The sequence below is a fragment of the Fundulus heteroclitus genome, chromosome 6 (assembly GCF_011125445.2).
Source record: "Fundulus heteroclitus isolate FHET01 chromosome 6, MU-UCD_Fhet_4.1, whole genome shotgun sequence".
Classification (NCBI taxonomy): Eukaryota; Metazoa; Chordata; class Actinopteri; order Cyprinodontiformes; family Fundulidae; genus Fundulus; species Fundulus heteroclitus.
The window spans coordinates 15075367-15100709 of record NC_046366.1 but is presented as its reverse complement, the minus strand read 5'-3'; the positions used below and the strand labels follow the sequence as shown (position 1 = coordinate 15100709).

Below are 25343 nucleotides of genomic sequence, written 5' to 3'. Positions count from 1 at the left end.
AGCTAAATAATGTTGGTTACAAACGTTTTTGTTAGCTTCAATGAGTATTTACTGCCATAGTAAAGCTTATTGTAGCAGATCAAGAAATGAAGTTGCGTAGCTTTGTTTCCATCTAGTGGCCGATTAGACACACAGCATTTATGACTAGTAATAAGGGTGCCTACATCCCAACAAAAATAAGAATTACATGCAAAAGAAGCAAAGAAAATAATAAAATAAATATAAAATAAATAAATTATAAAAACAAAATCCACCAAAAACTTTAACTCGGCGCAGAGCGGTGATTAAGGCTCCTCGCCAGGTGTGTCTGAGGAGCCTTAATGACCCGCAGCTGCGGCCATATCTTCAGGGGCTTCGGGCCACAGTCTCTTCCAAACGTGTCTGAGAATGGACCGCAACCTGCGACGAGTCGTGTCCTGGTGGCTCATCGTCTTTTACTGGCTTCCCGCTGCCGCAGAAGGTCGGCTAGACTACGGCCGGGGCCCAGGAGCAACAAGCCCACACGCTTCGGTCAGAAGGTACGGAGGAGCCCAGCCTCAGCTGTCGGCCATGACGCAGCAGCAGCAGCAGCCGCAAAGCGCGGCGCTCAGTGTTCGGCCTCGGCCGGTAGTGGTGAAGTGCCACCCGGGTTCCATGGAGGTTGTGGTGCAGGCAGACATGTTCGACATGGGCGTGAAGGTGGACGGCGCACATCTTCAGCTGGGCCCAAACTCTCCAAGCGAAGGGACCGAATGCGGGGCGGTCCAGTCAGGAGAGGAGTTCACTATTGTGGCCCGGCTGACTGACTGCGGGACCAAACTCTCTGTAAGCACCGCCGTAGCTTTACACTTTACACAGGATTTCCTATTGAAAACGAGGACCTTGAAGCAGTGCTGTTCACTTTATTTTTTCTGTTTTGGGGGGAGAGTGGTAATAAGAAATATTCTAAATGACTTTCAAAAACATCAAAAAAGTGTTCAATGTAAGGCACTTATGTCCAAATTTGATCTATGTATTTTAATGTAAAAAGTAAATGTTTTTGTATAAGTTTTTTTTTATATAAAATTAGTGAATTAAAGATGAAACAAAGCTAACCTTCATTTTTTTTTTCTTTTAAGTGAGAATGATGCCCATTCTCACTTAAAAGAGTGAGAATGGGCGTCATTAATTTTGCACAGAATGTCGCCCATGTCAAAAACCACCACTGCTTCTTGCACCAAATGCTCATTTTATTGTCATTCCTCAGTCTACAGAAGAGAAGATCATCTATTCCAACGTCCTGACCTACTCGCCCACACCTTCAGTAGATGGATTGCTCAGACTGGATGGAGCAGCTGTACCAGTTGAATGTCATTATGGACGGTGAGCCCTGCATATTCAATGTGCTTGGCACATGTGTTTCAGAAACCATAAAGATTGCTTTAAGCCCATTTTATTTGTTTTAGAGCTTTCTTTTTTATTTCTTGTTTCAGGAGATATTCTGTGGATGGCATCTCCATGATTCCCACCTGGGTTCCTTTCGTCTCCATAGATTCTGTAGATGACCAGATACACTTCAACCTGCAGATTATGTCTGGTATTGATTAGATTTTTATATTATGGACTGCTGTTAAACACTTGTAGAGAACATGTTGGCGACGCGATTTGACTTTTACCGTCTTTGCAGATGACTGGCAGATTGAGAGAGGGTCTCACACATTTTTTGTGGGCGATCCCATTCACTTTGAAGTGTCTGTTGTGATGGGTCATCACATGCCTCTTCGAGTTTATGTAGACCACTGTGTTGCCACGGCAACTCCTGACGCGGAAGCAGCTTTGAGATATGACTTCATTGACCATTACGGGTGAGCGGTGGCACAAAATCTGACGCTTCAGCACAAAAAGAGAAAAAAAGTTATATTTTTATTTTTTTTTGTATTTGATTTCCATTTCTGGCTCTACAGATGTCTTGTTGATGCTTACCTGACAAAATCCAACTCACATTTCTTGCCAAGAGTTGAGGAGCATAAGCTGAGGTTCCAGCTGTTGGCCTTCAGGTTCTACCAGGAACCCAGTAACCAGGTTGGTGGTTGCTTGGTTTGCTACACCCACAAATTTGTGATAAATATATGTAAAGATCTGCAAAACTAAAGGTACTTAATCTTATAAATTCATAACTTGTATAAGATGTCTTATGGCCTGCATAATCATAGGGGATGATTGAGTAGTACAGCAGATGCTCATTGACAAACCTCCACAAGGGGGTAAGCAACAAAACGGTCATTGTAAAAGAAGCAGACTGTTCATATTGCTGTCAAAATGCTTTATTGAAAGTTGAGTGGAAGGCAAACATTTGTCAGATATGCCATTGAGCACACCCCATTCAAGAGTTTGAAAAAATGGGAGGAAGTGCTTCATGCACCACCATAGATGTAGCCAGGAAAGAAATTGAACTGTTGCATCACTGGCCTAATTGGTAAGCACTCTTTGGCCAAAGTGGTGTCTAAATAGGACAGTCAGTAAGTAATGAGGTGGGAAAAGGAGCTTGTATGCTTCCCCACACTTTTTTTTTTTTTTTTCTTCCCAGAACTTTCCCCACGTCCCTTTTTAAATAACTGCGCATGCACAAGACCGGCTTACCTTGCTCTTCAGGGGTTTCGTCTTAAATCTCCCAAATCCACTCTGGTCTTCCTTCCTCTTCTCAAAGACATGAAGGCAGTTCACTTCTTGTGACTCTCAGCCATGTTCAAAGTCTACAGTGAGAGCAGCGTAGCTACATTGAATGGCTAACCTAACCGGATAGATGGATATACACACATACACTAGAAGTGTGCAGCCAGCAAGCGAAAACTATGATTGAACGACAGACATTGGCATTACATGAGCGAATCAGAATGGTTGGCATACGGGACAACCAATAGATGGGCCGATACCCCTGGAACCTGAGGGACAGAGGAATGAAAGCAGGAACAAAACTGTCAAATCCCTGCTCTTTGGACCGAGGGGCAGAGATTGGTTGGTTTTTAAAAGCCTGCAGCTCCCACATTTTTTTGTGCCTTTTTGTGTATACATTATGGATTTACTACTTTCAAGATGAAAGGACAATTTTACCCAGTAGTTTCTGAACAGGATTACCAAGTATAGCTTTAACGAAATTCTCTGGAAAGAGCACTTTATACTTTTTTGGAAGGCTGTAGGCTAGCAGAGTTTACCAATTTGCATTATCAGTTTTTAACAGGGTTGATTTCTAATATTTTTGTCATGCTACAACTTCTCTTCCACAGATTTACATAACCTGCTCTGTGAAAGCTGTTCCTGTTGCACTGGCTGTTAACGGTCAAAACCGGGCATGCTCTTTAGTCGGAAACCGGTAATTTAACAGCTTTTCTTTTTCTACAATACACAATTACTGTTAAATGGAAGGGGGGTGCAGTTGATATTTGGAGTCTTTTCTTCCCCTTTAGTAAGAAATACTTGAAGTAAATTACCAGTGTTTAATCTCCATTTCATACATTAGTTGCATTTATAAATACTTCAGAGAAATCTTTGTTCTCCAGATGGAAGTCAGTGGATGGAACTGACCAGGCATGTAGAAGCTGTGATGTGTCTACACGTTTTGAGGAACCTCGAACCACAGTACCGCCCAAAACCAGCACCAAATCAAGACCCACCATGACTTCATCGGAAAGTTTATTCCAGAATAAAGCTGAATATCATCCAGGCAATTTCTTCAGTTTCCGTCCAAAAACGTACAAGAGGCTAACGAGAAATGTGGATTATGAAGGATGTAAGTACAGTAAACATCTGTGACAAAGACAGCCATATGAATATCCTTACTTGGCAAATGTTCATTTACTGCTTTAAATCTATTGGTAATTCCAACAGGAATCACTTTAATAACAACCCTATTTGATTTCAGACAAATCTGCCCATCTGGGACCTCTGTTTGTTCTGCCATCCAGGGAATCATTAGATTCTGAAGAAGTACATCAACAATCTGACAGGAACAGATGAGACTGGTGGTACCTTACTGGAGTGTGAGGAAGTGTGAATGAAATGACTTTTTGAACTAAGATAAATGTACAAATGAGATGTATCGTCCCTTAAATGACTTATAAAATGTAATAAAGTTCTCCTTTTGAGCTTTGTCCATCAACTCTAAACATTTGTTCAACGCGTTCATACTGTTTTGACAATTGACAGAACCACATATCTAAAATGTCATTCTTGGAACCTGACCAAGAACCTGACCAAGAAGGTAAAGACCGCCAAGTTTATTGTACAAAAGGCTTTGGATTTAATCTGCAGAGGCGTGGAAGCAGGACGCAACTTTGGCTCAATCTAAACACCCTTATGGCAACCGTTGCAAGGATTCTTTGGCTAAAGAATCCTTGCTCCATAAGTGATGTCCCAATAGTGTAGTCAGTAGAAAAGGCAGTGTTTCCTGAAATTCATCAGGGTCCCGTTTCAGAAAGAATGGCTGACCTACCCTGAGTAAAAAGCTATTTGTAAGTCTTAAGGGCATTTGGACCTACCTGCACATTAATGCTATAAAACTTCTTATTCACATAATTTCATTTTGGGAAGTAGCAGTGAATGTAATTGCCATCTATTCAGCCAATTATTCCTAGTAAACCCAACATCCATAAATAGAAAACTATTGCTTGGATCGAAAATTTACTGAATAAATTGCTTTCACTGATGTCTGCAATTGTATGTAGTTAATTTATTATTCTGGCTAGGATGCCATAAACTGTACAGTAACTGAATGTAACAGTCCTGACAACGCAACATACAGTTGCTTCTGAAAGACTATCTGCATCACCTAAATTGTATAAAAAGCTGCTGTTGGCATTAAACGAAGTGCAGCATAAATATTAGTTCAGAGTTTAGAGCAACCCTCATTGAGTGATATGCAAGCTGAGAACATAAATTACTGACTGCAGTGGAAAAAATAGTGGTTGAACTATATTAATCTGGAAATAAGATGTGGTGTGATCAGCCTTTAAACAGGGATTTGCACTGCAGCATCTGCAGGCTAGGACATTTCTTTTCCTACACTTGTGCAGATCTCAGCTTAAATACAAGGGAACTTCGAGGGTTAGTCCTAACAACGCTGCTATCGAGCAGGGAGTTTCACGGAGTAATTAGTCCTAATTTTACTTGCTTTCTCAAATGAAGAACCTAGTGCATTCAGGAACTTACCCCAGAACTTACTCTGGATGTCCACTGACCCTGCTTTTTTGGGATGGAGCCCAGGTCATAGACTTTGCAGGAAGTTCAGAGGACTTTTAAAAAGCCAGACCTCAACAACAAAAAGGCAAAGAAGTGGCATAAGCAACATCTCTAAAGATTGTTCTCAAAGAGAAGTTGAAGTTTGTTAGCCTGTGACTGATATTCCTAGGTGTTAACATTGTCATTCTTTTAGACTGTTCTCGAGCCGTCTTAGTTTTTATACAGTCCTTTCAGGAACTGTACAGCTTCCAGCTAGACTGTGTACCCGTCCCTTATCTGGGACCCTACTGTGATCACAATGGGGTAAGTAACCTTTTGTCAGCCATTATGCTGAGATGGGGTCCTATCCTGAAGAGCCATTCCATCTGAACTTCTTGATCTGTGGGACAGACTATCGCCTAATCTCCAAACCCCCTATGCTAGAGAGGAAATGTTTTGACAGCCATCCATCTGCTAGATGCAAGCATGAGACCTGTGAGGTCATAGATGTTTCCATTAACCTATTGTGGGATTAATCTGTTGCTCTCTTCCTCCGGATAAAAATGGCTGTAAAACAGCAAGAATTAATGTACCTTCTTTCCTTTACCCCTTTTTCTTACAGATTGCCATCAAAAGTAAGAATATGTTCTATGGTTTGTAGAATTTCTATAAAATCTTAAATTATCAGTTTTATAGTTATGCTCTGTAAATTAAACAATTTACACTTTGATTCATTAGATATCATCTCTCATTGAAAATAAGTTCCTGAGAAAGAATAGAATCTGGGCATTTTTCAGTGTTCAATGGGAAAGAGAGAAAAAAAAAGTTGAGATTAACAGTAAAAAATGAGACTGGTGTACTAATCAGTTATACTATCATATAATTTAAGAGCACTAATATGTGCTATAACACTGAACAAAATCCAAATATCAGCATATGTAGGTCCAACATTTGTCACTTTTTTGTTTTCTCATCCCCTTGTACAAATCTAGAATGTAACACTAACCTGCTGACAGTTTATGGTCATTTATCTAAATGGTTATAGCAATTTATTTAGCATTAAATTTCATCTTGAGACTGTCAAACCACAGAAGTGGATATCAAAAGAATGCTTTGTTTGCATCTGTAATGCAAACAAACTATACATCCCTCAGACAAGAGCAAAGATTCATCTGCAGTAACACGATACTGGCTCTTGTCAATTTAGGAGACATTCAGGCATGCTTTTAAGGGCCACTTCCTGCCATTACAACCCACAAACTAATCATGCAGTCACTTTATCGATTATCTTTGCTAAGACTATGATGTAACACAAAATGTTGGCTTCAAGTCTGCCAGTAAAACGATCCCTTACAGCTCCAGCTCTTTTTGTGCTCATTGCTGGTCATAATCACAAAAGCAAAAGTACGGTGTTGTTGTTCCCCAGTAGCCTACACAAACTTTCCATTGAGTGTTGACGATTACTCCTTTTTGCTGTTGTTGACACTGTGCTTTGTATCGATGGAGCAGTCTAAATGGACCAACACATTGTGCTGACTCAGCTTGAGTCGTGAGTAAACACGAAGCCGAACTGCAAATGGATCCTCCTTGTGCTCTTGCCAGAGAAGAGTTTTAAGCTGTTTGGAGTTAAGTGCGTCAGCACCTCGGACAGCGCCGACGCTGTCCGCACCCCGTTACTTTTCTTCTGGGAGGGCGTGTTTAAAACCCGCCCCGTGGTCCAGAAACAACCCCACAGCTACACTGGGATTTACTGAATTATCATCTCCACTGTTTTGGATTCGGAGACCACTTCTTTTTCCTACGAGTCAACACGATTTTTTTTTCTTTTTCTTTCTTTTTTTTTTTTTTTGCGCGCCTGCTTACTTCTGTGAGAAATAAGATAGGTTTGCGTACGATCGGGTTTACGGCTTGCTGACGCACTCAAAGGCCAATTAATAAGGCGGACTTTCCAGAATAAGCTAATTACCCTCCACTTGCTGGGAATTTATAATTGCAAACTTGGGAACTAGTCTCTTTTCCACGCTTTTATTCCCCCTCGGGACATATGGTTACTCTGTAATGGCTCTAACCACCCACCCTTGCATACATTTTTGAAGCTTGATTTCTTACTACTTTGCGGTCCCTATCCCAACGGGTATGTTTTCCAGCAGATGCGGAACGCTGATTGTTTTCAGCGTTTGCCTCCTCACTCGCACACTTGTTTCCTCGTTCCGAAGATGTGGCCCCGACTTCTGCAGGGACGACGAGATCTGCTGTGAAAACACCCGGTCCGCCCCCTGTTGCAGCCCCTCTATGGACCAGACTTATTACAACATCGCCATGGTCACCCGGAAACTTTCCGGGGTGCTCATCCTGCTCCTGCTCTTTGCGCTGGGCTACTTTATCCAGAGGATGCTGTGCTCCCGGTCCAGGCAGCACAGCCCGCCGCCAAATGGACCGCCGCGGGTCACCACGTCACAGGAGATGCTCATGGAGAGCTGTTCGCGGGACACCCTGGCCGACCTACCTCCACCTTGTGCTCCTGTTGCCAAACTGCCCACATATGATGAATGCAGAGATCTCCCGACCTATGAGGAGACGATGGCCGATGGAAGCCGAGGGCGAGCGGGTCCCTCCGCCAAGAATGGCGAGACCGTCATTTAAAGAGACTGAAGTTTAAGACGTCAGTATTTAGGGTGTGTATTTCAATCGACGTTTCTATCTCACCGCTGAAGCAAATGTTTTCATTTTTACATTGTTGCATATCTTTCCTTCATGTGGCTTTTGTTGAAAAATTACGTGAAACCCTCATTTGTTGCTCAAGTTTCAGAGACAATCCCGTGGATAAAAAAAATAAAAAATTCACCGGTCTAAACCAGGAGAATAGTATAAAGCAGTGAATTTCAGTATTCTTATGTAGCTATGGCTAACTCTTAACTATGAACTTTACATAAGTTCCACACACTTATAAAACAAGCTGTTGGAAATTCAACAAAACTGGTTAGGTTATATTTGCTTTGGGTGGATTTTACTCTATTTCAATACTGCGTTTGGACAATTAGGAAACTTACTGTAAATTAATTATTAAAAATCTAACTGATTTTCCAACCATTTGCTGTACTAAATTATTCCAGTTTAAACTGTTATCAGGTGGACCACGTGGTCTGCCCTCCATGTTAAAAAGAAGCAAACAAAAATGGGTTTCTCATTACAGTAAAACAATGCTGATCTAGTAATACATGTTGTGTATTCTAATAAGGTGGTAAATAAGTAGCCTATCTGTACTGGCTTGATTTGTAAAACAAAAGTTAGATTTTTAGCATCAGCCCTTTCATTGAACCAATCAAAGCTTTATACAAACTTACATTCTTCCTCCAAAGCAGAGATCTTCTCAACCACAAATCTGGGAGTTTTTAACTAACATACCGGCTTTATTATAGTATAGTACTACATCTACAGGACCAAAGTGCTGTACACACAAGAAATAAAAGAGCAGCCACATTAATGAACCAATAATAAAATGAATATGACCTAAAATTAATACAACAGCCCTATATTAATATAACAAAACAATCATACGTCAGCTCAGAATGAAATAAATTAATATATATATATAAAATATATGATAAAGTTTAAAATGTAATACAAGAAAATTAGAAGTCAATATTTGATTTTGTTAAAAGCCAGGGAGAAGAGATGGGATTTAAAAGCAAACAGGGGAGAGGCCTTTTTGATGTCCAAGGGAAGGTCGTTCCATAATTTAGGAGGTGATGCTGCAAAAGCACTCCTCAGAGCTTATGCTTGGTGTTCAGCACACACAGGGTTGTGCCACTGCTTCACCCCACCCCCTCTTCTTACCCCCAAGCTCCAAAACAGGGAAAGTAAAATACTGTGAACCACCGTTTCAAAATCTATCGATAACCTGAACAACACAGTACCAGAGTCAGTTGCTAAAAACATCTCATTTATTTTATTACAAACAAAAATATCAGCATGACTGTTCTCTGATGGACATACAAATAAGAATAACATTATTTTATCCACGTTTTATCCCATTGAGATCTCGTTTACACACCTGTTAAAGATAGCAGTAGTATATTGTTCAATAAGATCTTACAAAAAAGTAGTACATTTCATGCAGGTTTACCTGGATGCACTTTAGCTTGGACTCTAGAGCTTTTAACTTAATTCAGGGACGAAATGTTTTTGCAGATGCAGTGCAGGTTGAAGGTTCTTCTAGGAATCAGGTGTCGTAAACCCAAACGCTAACTTTGTACTCAAGTTCATACTTTAGGAACAACTGGCTTAAAAAACTGTTTATGAAACAATGATTATTTATTCTCATAATTGTTTTAGGCAACAGAGAACCAATGGTTTCCGCTTCTGTGGAGCTGACAATGACGTTGGTTCACATTATTCTGTTGAATACAATCAAAAAGTTCAGGATAACATTTGTACCCAATCCAAAGTGGTTTATGTAATTAGATTGGACAACTGTACAACATGTAATATGCTTATTTAAATAATGTATTTAACTCTTTTTTTTTCCAGTGTATACCCAATGAAATGCTCTGAACAATGATTTGCAGGCTATTTGACAGCTGAGTTTGCTGTTGGCGCAAATAAGTTAAAAACGACAGCTGGCAGATCACGAAACCTATTGTTTGCTATTAGATCGCAGGTAGTGCACCGTGTCTTTGATATTTTCCTTGACAGCTCCAGGCTCAGAGGGGAGTTTGACCATCTGGACCACTCGACTAAAAGCCTCCGCCACTCCAAACCCCGTCGAGCCGGAGCAGGGCTGAACGAACCAGTCCCGACCCGCGCACACCTTCCTCATGTCGAACTTGTCCTTCATCTCCGTGACGGTCAGCGCGCCGCTCACGTCCTGCTTGTTGGCCAGCAGAATGAGCGGACAGCCCCGCAGGTGCTCGCTCCGCAGCGCCTTCTCCAGCTCGCTGCGCGCCTCCTCTAAGCGCGCCACGTCGGACGCGTCCACCACGAACACGACGGCCGCCGCGCTTTGGTAATACTCCTTCCAGTGATCGCGCATCTTCCCCTGACCGCCGACGTCCCACATGGTCACGGCGATGTTCTTCCTGTTCTTCCTGGCGTCCAGCGTCTCCACGTTGAAGCCGATGGTCGGGACGGTGGACACGCTCACGTTGTGCTTCAGTTTGTAGAGGAGGGTGGATTTGCCGGCGTTGTCCAGACCGAGGAGAAGGACCTGAACTTGTGGTTGTCTGGACATCAGGTGGCCCATGGCGCCGTGGATTCACGCAGACGCTGTATTCGTGTGAGGGATGCAACGTGTTTGCACAGTGTGTTGCCCGGAGTTTAATAGATAAGCCATTATATCCATGCTGACTATGATTCACTGTACACTGATAAGGCGCGATGAGACGGGGGCAAAGTTTCATCTCACCTTTATTCAGAGTCCTACAATGTTTCCACCAACCAGAAAGAAACATCACTCTTGACAATCCTTCCACATGTAATCCTTTATCTCACATACAGCCTACTGATGAAGATATGATTCAATACAATATAAACAGCACATTTTCATGGGAACCTTCCAGGTGGTATTTACCTAACAGGCAGTGACGGGTGTTGAATAAATGGCACTCTGTGTAAGACTCCCTTTTCTTGTTCCTTTGTGATTCCACAGAATAATATTGAACTTCACAAATCGAAAATAATTTTAACAATCAGCAATCATTTCAGGTTTGAGTGTTTTCCAACTTGTCTCTATCCAATGTGGTCCTAATACTAATATAAACAACTGAACACGCTCCTTTTGGGTGTTCATTTTGTACAAAATCGGGTTAAGGTTTCATAAATCTCAAACTATGTTTTAAATCGTGTAGTGGAGAATAATCCACTTATAGTATGATCAATTTAAATATTGCATATGTTTAACAGCTGTTGTTTAAAAACCTAGTCCAAATTCCTTTAAAAATATTAAAACAGTCCTTTAATTTAGCTCCAAAATGAGAACCTGTATATTGGACACCAACTTCAGCAATTCTAACCACTATTGGTGTGCAGTCAGATTAAACAGCCCTATAGTCTTTTTTCCAAGTACATGAGCTGCCCTTTGATGGACAGGCTCCCTGGGCAGTAAGCCATAACTCCCATGTCAGAAAACATGTGACCATGGAGAGATAAGACAACAATAAACTAAAGAAATCCACTCTCAACACTGGTTCAGTCAAATATCCATTTGATGATGACATATTTTCCATGTAGACAGTAGGTCACCATCACAATACAAGAATGCAGATGTTTACGCCTTTCCCTGCTGAAGTAATAAATCAAGTTAGGCAGTTGAAACATTATAAATTAAGTAAGAAACGCTGACTCGTTTTAGTGCAAACAATTGGGGACAAATGTTGGATGTAAACACTGGTGTCTGGCAGTCCACATCTTTTTGCAAAAAATTTGAAATATACACAATGATAACAATTAAATAAAAAAAAAAAACACATGGACTGAGTTTAATAAGTGTGAATCAGTACCAATTCTCACGTTAATACATTCAGACTTAAATATAAAACTGTAATGAATAGAAAATGGTATCAACGTTTTTTTCTTTTCAATGTTCTAGCAAAGAATATCAATAAATAAACAAATAGAGAGGAAAAATAAATAAAGCTCAAGTCAGATTCAAAGTGGATCCAGCACTTTAACTGACTTGATTCAGACTTCTCTAACTGTTTTAAAGTATTTTTTTTAGATATATAAAACATTGAATATTTTAATCAAATTGTTGCATGTAATCCATTGCTAAATCTAGTGGATCACTGCATTACAGATAAACAACACATTGCTGTATCAACACGTGTGGCACAGAGTTTCTAAATTAAAGTCTCTCAATGTCCAGTGTTTGGCTTTCGAGTGACCATCTTCTCCATAACCTGGTATTATAAACGATAAACACACAGGTTTACTTCAAGAACCGCAATGATCGGTGCACAACCTGCTCCCCAGAGTCAAGCAGGCCTTCACGCTCGCCCCAAGCTCCACGCGGTGCTGTGTAGCTGCACATCAGCTTTAGGGAACCCGAATTAAAGGCACCTGAATAGAAAGGTATTATTCAGTCAAAGCTCGACTGATTCTTCCGGTAAAATCCTCTGCATTCCAAAGGGAAGATTTCTCTTCTCATCAGGATCTGGTCCATTTTTCTCTCTGTTTCACCCACACGCCGCCAGTTGGGTTATCCATAACGTACACCAGTCCCTCTGGGTCACGGCGACTCAGGGGCCAGGAGTGGGGTGAGGATTTCTCTGCGGTCCGGGCAGAACGGTGAATACAGGTTGCCGGAGAGGGCACCTTCCTCTGAATGCGCACAACGGAGGACGGAGTCGAGGACGGGGTGGAGAATGGTTGCGCTTTTAGGCTCATGTCCTCTGGACAAGAAGGCTGGAAAATAACGCGGGCTTCAACTGAGGATTTGGAGCCGTGGTGTCCCATGTCGGTTGAAAACTCAAGTGACTTCTTGACTGCACTCAAAATGAAGCAAACGTTAGCTGGCACTATTCCTCTGTGGTCACTATTCTCCTGTTATTTCACTTATATATGCCAAGTACACAGCAGAGTAAACTGTTCCCGTAAGAATGAAGTGTGACGCATTTGGTTTTAGGGTCATTAGGCACCAATGTGGAGGGGAGGGGGGAGGGGGGGCAGGGGGCGTGGACATTGCAATCAGCTCATGTTGGACCTATATTAAGCCTGTCCACCTGCTGCACACCGTCTCTGACCTTGGCTCAGGGGTGCCAGTTTGGCCACAAAGTCTTATACATGTTATATTTTGAATTTAGGAGATTAAAAAAATACTATTTTTAAATATCTTTCACCTACTTTAGTCCACCGCCACTTTATCGTATCCCAACTCCCTAATATTATAATATAATATATGACAGCGGCATAGTACTGTGCAAGCAAACTTTAAAAAAGGGGGAGCCATCCAAAAGCATGCATATCTCTTAACGTTTTTTCAAAGTTTGTCCATTAAAATAAAATACAAATCTGATGCCCTAAATAAAATCCAGCACCTTCGGCAGTCACCCGTCAGCAAACAAAGTCCGCCTGCTTGTAATTTGATCCCAGTATGACTCCAGCTGCTCTGTGAAGCCTCAGAAGTTTGTTATGAGAACATTAGTGAACAAGCCAGATCACGAAGAACACGAAACACACCCGACAACTGAGGGATAAAGTTGTGGAGGTGTTTAAAGTACAGATGGGTTTAAAAATACATCCGAAGCTTTGAATACCTCACAGATATCGTTAAAGAGAAATTACGCTGCATGACCTTAAACCCATGAAGACATGGCCATCTCCAAGGGGAGCATTAATCAGGGCTTCTGGTCAGATGAGACCAGAACTGAACTTTTTGGCTTTCATACTCGATGTTAGGTGCAATTCAACACGGCACCTCAGACTGAACACTCCATCCTCTCGGTGAGTCTTGGTGGTGGTAGTATCATGTTTTTGGGATGATTTACTCGGCCCAAAACTCACAGCGACTTCGAGAAGGGTATACTTGGGGACTTCTGGGTGTGAACTTCTGGCAATGGTTGTAAAAATGGCAGCACCCTGCGACTGCATTGTACAATTTTCTACAAAAGAATCCCATTAATGATAGAAGGTAGTATTCTTTTTTTGTTTAGTTCTTTCTTCATTCTCCATAGCTCTGAACCATTTTCCTCAAGAAAATTGTTTTACTATCTTTTCATGAAAGTTCGAAATTTTACATTGTTCTGAAACCTAAAATTGTTCTTAGCTCTTTAATTAAACTATAAAACATAAACTATTTATACAAAAGCTGTTCATAAAACTCGTCACGCTTGCTTCTTTCAAATGGACAGATTTTTACAGCTCTGTTTACTAAGAAGAATTACAAAGGATTGCAAAGTTTGCTGATCCCTGGTTTAAAAGCATGCTCATGTGTTACGTTTTATCTGCCCCTGTCAAAGTCAAAAAACAAGTGCAGCTGAAAATCTGTGGCAAGACTTGAATATAAAAAATGGGCAGAATTTGCATGTGCTAACTTTAAATTAAAAGAAATCTGCTTATTTGTGGTATATACATACCTGTAACATACTGACGTAATGCATCCCAGAAATTCTGTGACGGCTTTTGTTTTTTGATGCCTCACACAAATGAATTAGCGCTGCCCACCATCTGTTTAAGGAGTTGTGTGCTCTCCTTTCAGGGCGCCACAGCAGGGTGTGTTGCCTTGCAGGCACGGCACGGCACGGACAAGGAGCTATTTCAGGCCTGACAGGAGCATACCGGGCGCAGTCCGACAAGATCGCGTGTTTCCCAATTTTAGCACACAATTAGTGACTCATGGAGTAGCCACAGTAAACTGGCCGATTTACAACAACATGTTTATTTAGACCCAGCGGCCCTGCAATGAGAACACAGCTGATTCAAATTCCAGAACAGGTGACGAAAATGGGACAGCTTTATCTCATAACAACTGCCTATATTTCCATATTTGACGTGCTATTGTGCAAATTATTCAAAACAAATAGGCTCTGGGGAGGGTGTCGAACTTAGCTACGTGCAAGATAAAAAATATAAATATATATATAAGCACATATGATAGAGCTGTTATAAAGGATTTGTCAGGCTTCTGGTATGACACAAATGCTAAAACAATGTGCATTTTATATCAAAGAGTGTGGTTTTAATACTCAGAGTCCCAACTTTTCAGAGTAAAATGTTTTTATTGTAAACTTCTGCTGAAGTACAGAAGGACAGAGATTAAACATACAGTATGCTGATCTGGGCGATCTGTCAGAGACATCCCAAAACTCAATAAATAAGGCATCAGGTAAACTGGTAAATAATCGTTTTTGAAAAAAAAAAAAAAAAACAAGTTCTCATTGTTGCCCCCAGCTGATGACGTGGTCATAGTACACAGTGGTAACAGCTGAACTGAAATCAGTAGTAAATCAAGCGTGCTTTACTGGAACATTCTCCGACGTGTGCCTGCTGCCCATGAAGTATTGCTTCGAGATCATCTCGGACTTATTACCAGCAGCATTCCCTTCTGAGGCAAAGAGTTCACGATGAGTCATCTTCTCATTTGTTTTAAAGTCTCGTGCGCTTATCCGCTCAAAACCAGCGCCCTGTGATAAACATCTAAAGTACAGTACTTTGTTCATTAACAAGCCAAAGCACATGCCCTGCTGCAGATGATGACAAAAAAAGTCCACTTTCATTAGCGCCATAACCTTGAAAAGATGTAAATTTCAGGTACTAAAACAGATTTTACAAACATCAAAACCATTTAATACTATTAAGGATAGTTTTACTATTGACCGATATGTCAGAATTACTGGTTTGATATCATGAGCACTTTGAAATAGCGCTTTGTTTCCCCAGCTTTTGTGTGCATATCTGTTTCGTAAATTAACTTGCCATTTCATCCATAATTTATCTTTGAGTACCACCCACCTTCTGCAGACTTGAAAGATAGCTTTAAGATAAAAAAAAGCTAAAACCAGCCATTTTGTAAAAGCAAATGTTATTTTCATGTAGGGGTCATTGTTGAAAGGAAAATAACAGAGAGAACAATCTACGGTAACCTTTAAAAGCGTGTTCACAGAAAAACCCATTTACAATGATGATCTCAGCTCCGCTTCTAATGCAATTTAGTGGTCGCTTCCAGGAAAATCAGCAACATCAACATTAGCTAGAAGCAACAGCCCAAACGTGCATGTACTGGCACAAAACAACCAACATTTTCATGTTTGAACATTGTGTCAAGACTTAATGTTGGACATTCAGATTAATCTAAAGTTTATGTAATGTTTTTTCCTATTCTGCCGCATACTGTATGTATATGCATCTAAAGATGCATTTTACGTGGCTCTGAACATGTAGTAATTCAGTGTATCTTAGAAAAAAGTCAAGTCTTGTCACATGTATGTAGTATGCATGTTCCTTGATTCACCCTCATTTTGTTAAATGGCACCCTCACTTTTTTTTATGTTTTTCTTGTCCATCTAAGAATAAAAAGCACAATCATGTATAAATGTTCCACAAGTGCCATCAAGTGGTAGAATATGTTTTAGTCGAATGAATTAGATTGCCCTTGAAGGATTCATTCGAGGTGAGCAAATCTTCATCAGCACAGACAGAGCGTCTGCATGTTGTAACTTGAGACGTTATCATCGGGTCATTCCTGCGGCATTTTAGCAGCACTTGCATTGACTCTATAGCATTTCAAGGCTGCGAGGCTAGTACCAGTTTTTTTTTTTTTTTTTTTTTTTTTTACATCTACATAAAACCTGTGGCTGCCTGGTTTAATTGGAGATCAGAATGTATCTTTTCCACTCAGCTGTATAGCACAAGAGGATGCCAGAGGATTATTTCTCTGTCTATGTATGCCTTTGAAACAAATTCGACACACAATAGCAGAACTGTTGTACAAGTTTGGTCAAAGTTTGCATTACATAACAGGAGGAAAGACTTAAGATTATTAAAATAACCAATTACAAATTATCTTTTAAAAAAATACAATGAACCACAATTCTCAACCAAGAGGCTTCAGTTTCCTCAGTTACACTTTTTTTTTTGACTCTACGTTTTGGAAGACAGCTTACAGATGTAGAAACATGTGCTTCTTAAGAGTTCAATAAGTGAAGACGGGCCCACACAGCCAGTGCATTGTGTAGTCCAACACCCTATTAGATGTGTTTATAGCTTACTTATAGAATCCATGCAGTTCAGAATGCATTAATGCTGAATGCATGCTAGGGCTGAGAGTTTCAACACTAAACAGGAACCATTCAAGTATGCAGGGGGCAAGTTAGGTATACTCAAAGGTTAGATCCGTGTAGAGCATTGCTTCAAGTTAATTAAAAATATTGGATCCACTGCAGCCTTGTTGTATGTGACAAAAGACTTCTGTTCAAGGAAAAAAAGAAATACATACAAACAACAATACAGAGCATCATCATATTGTCAGAAGCTAGATGGTGTTGTTTTTTTTTTTTTTTTGCGTTGCATTTTTAGCACCTTCCCATAGTAACACAGATTTTCCTTAAAACTTCCAGTGGAACTGTACCATCCATGTGCAAGTTAAAGTAAACAGGAGTAAAGCAGTCACAATCTGGTATGTGCTGGTTAATACCCCCCCCCCCCAATCTGTAGTAGTTCTGCAATTGTTTTTTTTTTTTTTTTTTTTTTTTTTAAAGAAGTGATCATTCATATACAGGTTAGTTATAGTAAGTTTAAACGTCCTTTTCTGAATCAACTGACACAAAAAAAATAGCTTTATTTTTACATGTGAGGAAATGTGTGATACTCCTCAGCTTTCCTGTTTCTTCCTGCTGCATCCACATAAGGGGGAAAACAGTTCACTCTGTGTGAGCCCTAAACCCCTCCGCCGACCTACTCACCGGCCTTGCTACTCCCCCCAGCTCCGCTTTTAAACTTCACCACCATGACTGTGATGTTGTCGGGGCAGCCGCGATAGAACGACTGGAGGACGATGCTCTTGGCACCGAAGTGAGGCTCGTCCAGGCGCTCGCGGACGAAGCGCACCGCCTCCTCGTTACTAAAGGCGTCCCAGAGACCGTCAGATGCTAGGATCATGAACTCCGGCTGCAGTTTGTCCAGGTCAAAGGTCATTATGTCTGGATCAGGGATGACCACGTTGAGGTTCTTGAGGGGGTAGTCCCCCAGGGAACGAGACATAGCCAGGATTCCCTGAACTCTCCAGGATCCGTTAAAACTGATGAAACCTCCTGCAAGCAAACGTTTATGCAAGGTTATCCAAAGAATCTGTAAATCTGTATTGTGAGATGGCTGTTAAAAGGGATCTGGATCTTGTGATTATGTTTTGAAAAACATTACAATAAAATAACAAGATGATTTGACAAAGTTGAGGGGTAAAAAAAAGTCACCAAAAAGCTTAGGTGCTACAGCACCACTGAAATAGACAACTTAAACTGGGTTAAACTGGAAAAAGGTTATTCAAGAAATATGAGAGATCTTATTTCATACATGAACTGACCATCTAGGAGATATTAGCTCAGAAATATTAGGATCAACCGGAAAAGACTGGAATGCAAGCAACTAAAGTGTTATCACAAAATGACAATACTGTGCTATCACTGTGGGGTTTTTCTTAATGCAGTGTATTTTGACAGCATGCTATTTTGGACTGGGCCTACGGGTGGCAGCAAAGAACCCTAAAATCAGAGGGAAGGTTTGGTGCAGCTGATTATCTTGGATGCATTGCGGTACTGTCTCAGCATGTACCTGCCCTCTTGATCCTCTTGCGCTCTTTAAGTTGATATGGCTTGTGATCGTGCGACAGCGCCACAGCATTCCCATCTTTGTCACACAACACCCCGCGAGAGTCTCCGACGTTGGCCACTGTGAGCTCTCTGTCTGTCAGCAGCGCCATCAGGCATGTTGTACCTGGATGGAAGAGCGGAAAGCAGTCTGTTGAAAAACTTCATCAGTCAAACATCTGTCCTAACCTGTTCACATTTTTCAAATGTACTTATTTTTATCTACCAAAAAGTAGAAGTTTTGGTGTTTGTTTGTTTTTTAATTGCCATGAGTGAAAAGATTATTGTCACTGAGGGTAAATGTTATGTAATGTAAATAGCTTTCACTAATATACCTAAGGTTTAATAATCAGAGTCTTTAGTTGAAATCTTGTTTTTTTCTCTAGACAAATACAGTGCCTTAAAAAAAATCAGTCGTACCCTGTATAACTTTTGTTATATTTTTCATGTATCAACCGCAAACTGGAGTAGACCGACACAACGTAGTGCATATAACTGTGAAGTAGAAGGAAAAGAATGCAAGGTTTTCCCTTTTTTAACAAATCAAAATCTGAATAGTGACCTGAATTTGTTTTTTCTTTGTCTAAACTTGCTCCGTATGGTGTGTTTCAGATGATGTGAGAGCTGGTTTTCCTACACACACAGTGTTTTGCATGTAAGCCACAAAAGATCCATTCTGGTCTCACCTTCTTCCACGTTTGCCGTGACACACACATGGCATGTGGAAAGCTGAGACTTCTTATGGTCTTTCATTTAGAAATTAGTCCACTGTGTCACTCACAGATGTCTACGGATTCTTCCAGCTGCGCTGTGGATCTCTGCAGCTCCTCCAGAGATACAATAAGCCTCCTGACAGTTTCTCCTATTAATGTTCTTCTTGCCCAGCCAGTCAGTTTAATTGGAAGGACATGTCTGCGTAAGTTTTCACTTGTGACGTTCCCTTCCCCGTTTACCAATTCCAAACGGAGCAGTGCTCGGTGTGATGTTGAAAGCTCGGGATATTATTGGATTTCCTAAACCTGCTTTATACGTCTCCACAAACGTATCCCTGACCGTTCATGAAATGTAATATGCTTTAATAAACCTCTGAGGTCTCACAGAGCAGCCCGACGTTTTAAATTACAAAACATTTAGAAATACTTTGCTCCTCCACTTCATACCTATGCATTACTTTGTGTTGCACTATCGCATACAATCCCACTAAAATCCATTGTGGCTTCGAGGAGAAAACTCGGGAAATGGTTTTAAGGACACGAATACTTTGGCAGGGTACCATAAAGCCTCAAACTAACAGATAATATTGGAATTGTAATAGAAAATAATACTTTGATAAGAGCTATAGGGCTTGTAGTGAGTAACCTCGCCCGTTCTGCCATCACTTATACTATTTTAACCTAGTATTTTTGAAGCGGAAGAAGTTAAGGTATATTAACCTGATCTATCTAAACTATTTCTCTGAATCATAAATAAGTGAACGTGCAGCAGCATAATGTTACACAGTAGTGCCATTTGGTGATCTCATGTTTCTCAGTTGGCTTTCAGGCGAACTACATAAAAGCTGCAAATAAGCTCAGTAATTCTTATCTTAAAGTGTGTTTAAGGTAAAAAAAACAAAAACAAAAAAACGAGAAGGTTTAATAAATAAATTAAACTAAAATGAATGAATCTGCCTATTTGAAGGCATTATACAACTGGACGGAAGAAATCTTGTTGCTGGAGCACAACTCCTGCTCCAAGAACACCATGTCATACGTAAGAAAGCAACACAGAAGTGTTTGCATATTTAGGATTTCAGTTAGAGATGAAGAAAGCTTAAATTACCATTAAATAACCTCTGCAAAGCACTTTATGTTACCCCTGACAGTATAAGGCGTGTCCAATAAATAACGTTGGGTGGAATAAGATCTCGATCATTATTAATGCTACATGTTTTCAGTGGGCTCCTTTCTCGCGCCACTGGCCTGATGCGGTTCATGTTCATTTGTTCCTCTGCCCCTCCCGACCTGCTTCATCGTGGTTGGTGGAGAGCTTGTCCAGCATCTCCCGATCCACAGCCAGGATGCGCTGCTCCAGAATGCTGGCGTAAGAGACAGCGCTCTCCCTCTTCTCCCTCTCAAAGGTCTGCAGCTGCTGCCTCAGAGACTCGGGCAGGTGGGCCTTCACATAGTCAGCTGCAGCCTGGGGCAGACAGGAAGCCAGAGGGACAAAAACAGACCCACAGTGGCGATTAGACGGATAAAATAAGGAAGCGGAGTCATACTTTGCATGGATGCTTTCAGTGAGCTCAGGAATGCCACATGTCTGAAATATACACAAAGAGGAACAAGGTTTGCTTAACTTCAACACTGTTTTGTCAGATTTTATTTTAACCATCCTCGTCCTCCACAAACATCTACTTACCTCCTTCTTTCTTCATTTGCTCCGCTAGACTTTCTTTTAGACCATAATTGATACCTATCTGTTTACACAGTAAACATGTTTCTTACACTTCAAAAAATGTATCATTAAAATAAGTTCCCATTATCCACAGTGCTCCTTTCTAGCGTTGTACTTAAGCTAGATCCAGCAAGAATGGCCCACTAAAGAAATGTTTATTTTGTCTTAATTCCCACTTTCAGAGTTAAAGCCTCTCTTGGCAGGGACTTGACTGTGCACAGCACAGCAGCAAAGCAGTCACAATGATGCAGCAAAGTTACAACGTTAAGTTAACCATCAATGCACCCTGTCTGCATTTATTTTATTAGCCAGACAGCATACTTTCCTCCACGCAACGTGTTTATTTCTGAAAATAGATCCCCTTACTGCACAAAAACGGCAATTATACACAAACACTGTTTAGCGTGAAGAATGCGGGGTTTGGATCCACTGCAGCAAAGTTGGTGAACCGTGGGGGGAGGTATTTGCCAAAGATGATAAAAATTGTAGATAAAACTAATCCTACTTAACATGGGAGAAAAGTCATCACTCTGCCGTCCCTCTACTTGCCTCCCTCGCTGCTGGAAGAGAACTTGCGCATTATTTAATTGGATAGAGTGGTGTGCTTTGAGACTGGATGAGGAAAAGAGCTTTGAGTGCAGGTTTCCATTTGCAGCAAACAGCGGAGAAAAAAACAACAAGAAAACGGCAGGATTAATGCAGCTGCGGGCCTCTACAGTAGCCAAAAGATTTTTACTGCAGGGCGTATTTAATTAGCGAATGTAAAATATGGGAGCCGTGGTATTAAAGGTGGGCTGATGTGTGGGCAGGGTTTCTTGCTGACATCACCGTTATACCAAAACGTCTTTGGCCCTCGCTCAGCAGATGGCCATAAATCTGAACTGGATAGAGCAAAGTTGTAAATGGGTGAGTCTGTTTCCACAGCATTGGCCTGCGTAAATCAAGTTCTGAGAGCAGCAGCGGCTTATATATTGCATACGCATATGCATATTTTTAGGACTGGGACAAAACGCACTGGGCTGTTTGTCCATATATGGCTCGGCGGCAGCATCGCTTCATTTATTGCGGTCTCTGTGGATTCACAACTGTAAATCCAGAGCAGAATAATGCGTCCATGTTGAAGAGAAGGTAAGTGGAAAGAATACATGGAACAATAAAGGAACAAACAACTAAAACATATGGGGATAGGCATTAAAAAATGCTACTTAAACAACAGAGAGCAGCAAGACATAAAACAGCTGGGGTGGTGGAATATGGCCATTGGGCAAGGGGTGGCAACGGTGATCGGCCTGATAAGAGCAACAAATATCAATTTTAAAACAGTCCACATGGGTACGCACCAACTACCCTTGGTCTGTTGCCGCATAGTGTGTAGGGCTGGTGCTTCTAATCTGACATTTCAATTTCCTGTAAGCCAAAACAAAAGACTGTGAAAGTCTTGCATTCTAAATATTACTAAAATCGAAGCTCTAATAAAGCTGTTAAAAGTGAGGGAACCATAAATATACGTAACTTTTTTTAAGTTGCACAAAAAGTCTGCAACCTGTGGCTCAGGAGCTGCAGGTGGCTGTCTGGACCCTCCACAGTGGCTCTAATAACTTTGGCTAAAAATGACAAAGGAGTAATACATTTTATATCTATCTATCTATCTATCTATCTATCTATCTATCTATCTATCTATCTATCTATCTATCTATCTATATATATATATATATATATATATATATATATATATATATAATTTATTTTTCCTAATAAAGGCAAGTTTTAGTTGTTTTTCTTCTGTGTTTTCATAGAATAATTGCATTGAATTCAAACAACATAGGACCAGTAATATTTTTTTTTAGATCTATTCTTGTCATTAGCTTGGAAACTATGTGCCTGTTTTACATACTTTTCCACAGATATCAACACACCAAAGAAAAACTTTTATCCATCTTTTTTTTTTTTTTGGGTCGTCTTATTTCAACGGGTCAGGCAACATTTGCACCTCTAAATTAGTTTTATTTAGCTGGACTGAAGGCAAAAATGTCTCTGTGGATTGTAAAGGTTGCAGACCCCTGGTCTAGTGGGAAACTCGACCCAACCTTGCTTTTAAATTGGTTGATGCGTCATATCGACGCAGTAAAAGGTTGTGCTAACCTACAACGCTCTTCAGTGGGGAAGTTGTCGCTGAGAGAAGACTCAACGTGCGCTATTTTCTGTATCAGGTGTTTAAAGGTGAAACCAGAAGAAGTATAAACGCTCTAGGAAGCCATAAGTAGTACAGAGGAACACACACAGGAGAATGTGTAACACTAACTATGCTAATTGCTAATATAAATCAGCTAGTAATCATTTTGCCTTTGTTTTAAAGTAGCTCCTCTTCTCCTGTTATGAATATTGGTCAAAAAACAGCATAAAATCAAGAAAAAATACAATTTGAATGGCAATTATTAAAAGACTTTAAAAAAATGCTGAAGCGTTTAAAAAAAACAGCAGATCAGAAATCAGCCACAAAACTCTGATTGATGCATCTCTAGACTCTAAAATACACTTATAGAATTTCCGCCACCACTTTTAATATAATAAATCTTAATAAATAGATCATATTATCATTTCCTGTAGACAAAGGAATGCAAATATTTTTCTTGTAGTCCACCTGTCAGACAAACAGTTCTGGCCAGACACCTTTGATCGTCGTGTGGTTGCATGCATGACCACTAAATGGCGATAACAACAACATGGAACCAACCACTGTACAAGCTTAACTTTGTACTATTTTGATTCGACGAAAGTGGCCATGGAGGAGTTTTTGTCCAGATAGGGTTCTGGGACATTTGTTTGATTCGCTGCAAAGCCTGGCGGTGCTTAGAGCTATCTGATCTAAGTCAATTCAGTTTATTGAACTGAACCGTCGCCAGTTCCCCGGCAAATCTGGTCTCAGGACAGGATGGGCAGAGAAGTCTCAAGCTGCAGCGTCTCGGTGACCGATGGTGCCTGCAACAAGAGGTCTTCAGGCACACCATGAGAAAACACTGACCCCTGGTAGAGGAGGGAGGGAATGAGGGACGAAATGCACACACTCACATGTGCACCCTGAAACACACACTACCACACACAAAGCTCATTGTTATTAGCCTCAAGTCAACCCCATCTGGGCGCCAGGGGGGTTGTGAGGGTGTTAATACAAAAGAATACCACAACGAATAAAAAAAAAAAAGGGAGGAACAAATGTTTCGCTTGAAAACAATATGACAAACGGAATCAGCCTGTTCTAGTCAAAGAAAATGAGGTCTTGTTAGAATGAAGGTTTGAAATTCAGAAGTATCTCCCTTACACGCACAAAAATGTTAAATGTGTAATAATATGATGAAATAAGGAGATTTGCTTTCCTTTAGAAAAAAAAACGACCCGTCTCACCCAACTGTTCCTGATCCGTTTGCAACTGGCAACTAACGCAATAAGAGGACTAACCACATGTGAGCTCAATGCAGCAGCTGTTAGAAAACGGGCCCGGGCCACGCAGTACCAACCTCCCCGCCGTGACCGTCGAATATCCCGAATATGGACGGGTGGCTCTTGTTGGCGATGTCGGTGAGCACCTCGAAGCGGTCCTCCATGTGATCCCTCCTGCCCTGGATGGAGTACACGGCCACGTTGTTGTTCTTGAACTCCCACGTCTTGGAGAACTCCGCATCCAGGACGCTGAGGCCTCCCAGGCGGTCGTTCTGCATCATCTCCGCCACTTTCCCCTTCACCATCTTCACGGCATCCCGGCTCGACTTGACGATGGTTTTCACCTCGTCGGTGTGAAAGAAGTAGCTCCACAGCGCCAGACTGATGCACAACAGGAACAACGTCTCCGGCCTGAGGAGAAAATAGCGCATGATCCGACCCAGAAGAGACAGGAGCGTCATTGTGTCTCCTATCATCACACGCAACCGAGCTGCAGTCTTGACTACCCCCTCCTCTTTTGGCACGGTTTCACTCCATCCGCTTCGCGGAGCTGTAAGAAGATCGATCTGCTACCGCGACGACGGACAAAAGCGGACTTTGGGCCTTAAAGACGCTCCTCCGTGGGCTGCCGTCTCCAGCGTCTCCGAGCGCATTCGCGCACTGATCGCTTGGCAGCCAGACGCCGGGCGGAAAACCAACGAATCTGCCCGATGTCCTGGTCCTATCCTAGGCCCCCTGAACAGCTGCAAGGGGGCTGAGCCGATCTCCCACATCCCATCGCTGAATGGCCGAGCTCTGGAGTTAAACCGGCAACGGAGAGCGACATTTATTAGTCTCCACGCAGCGACCTGGAGGTGTCCTCCTTTTCCCCGCTCGTGATCCCTTTCTTAAATGTGTATTCAATGTCTACATTAATATATATATATTTATTTTTTGTCACACACACACGCCTCCATTCTTGAGAATTGTCACACAAACAGACGGCAATGGGCGCAAGACCGG

General features: G+C 41.3%; 3 protein-coding genes across 3 annotated transcripts; 1 reads left to right on the top strand and 2 right to left on the bottom strand.

Moving 5' to 3' along the window:
* The first annotated feature begins 354 nt into the window (after positions 1–354).
* Positions 355–4114, top strand: LOC105935934 (zona pellucida sperm-binding protein 3). The gene is made up of 8 exons (XM_012876558.3): positions 355–804; positions 1226–1341; positions 1452–1555; positions 1646–1823; positions 1923–2040; positions 3243–3328; positions 3516–3745; positions 3878–4114. Exons 1-8 carry the CDS (start codon positions 388–390, stop codon positions 3970–3972), a joined length of 1344 nt encoding a protein of 447 aa, XP_012732012.2. The 5' UTR covers positions 355–387; the 3' UTR covers positions 3973–4114.
* A 4987-nt stretch (positions 4115–9101) lies between these two features.
* arl14 (ADP-ribosylation factor-like 14) lies at positions 9102–12792 on the bottom strand. Its single transcript, XM_012876504.3, has one exon. The coding sequence runs from the start codon at positions 10412–10414 to the stop codon at positions 9809–9811; it is 606 nt and encodes a 201-aa protein (XP_012731958.2). The 5' UTR covers positions 10415–12792; the 3' UTR covers positions 9102–9808.
* Positions 12793–14865: 2073 nt separating this feature from the next.
* LOC105935930 (protein phosphatase 1L) lies at positions 14866–25294 on the bottom strand. The gene is made up of 4 exons (XM_012876555.3): positions 24419–25294; positions 20471–20645; positions 18433–18594; positions 14866–17915 (listed from the first exon to the last, which is right to left on the bottom strand). Exons 1-4 carry the CDS (start codon positions 24815–24817, stop codon positions 17560–17562), a joined length of 1092 nt encoding a protein of 363 aa, XP_012732009.1. The 5' UTR covers positions 24818–25294; the 3' UTR covers positions 14866–17559.
* Positions 25295–25343: the final 49 nt, after the last annotated feature.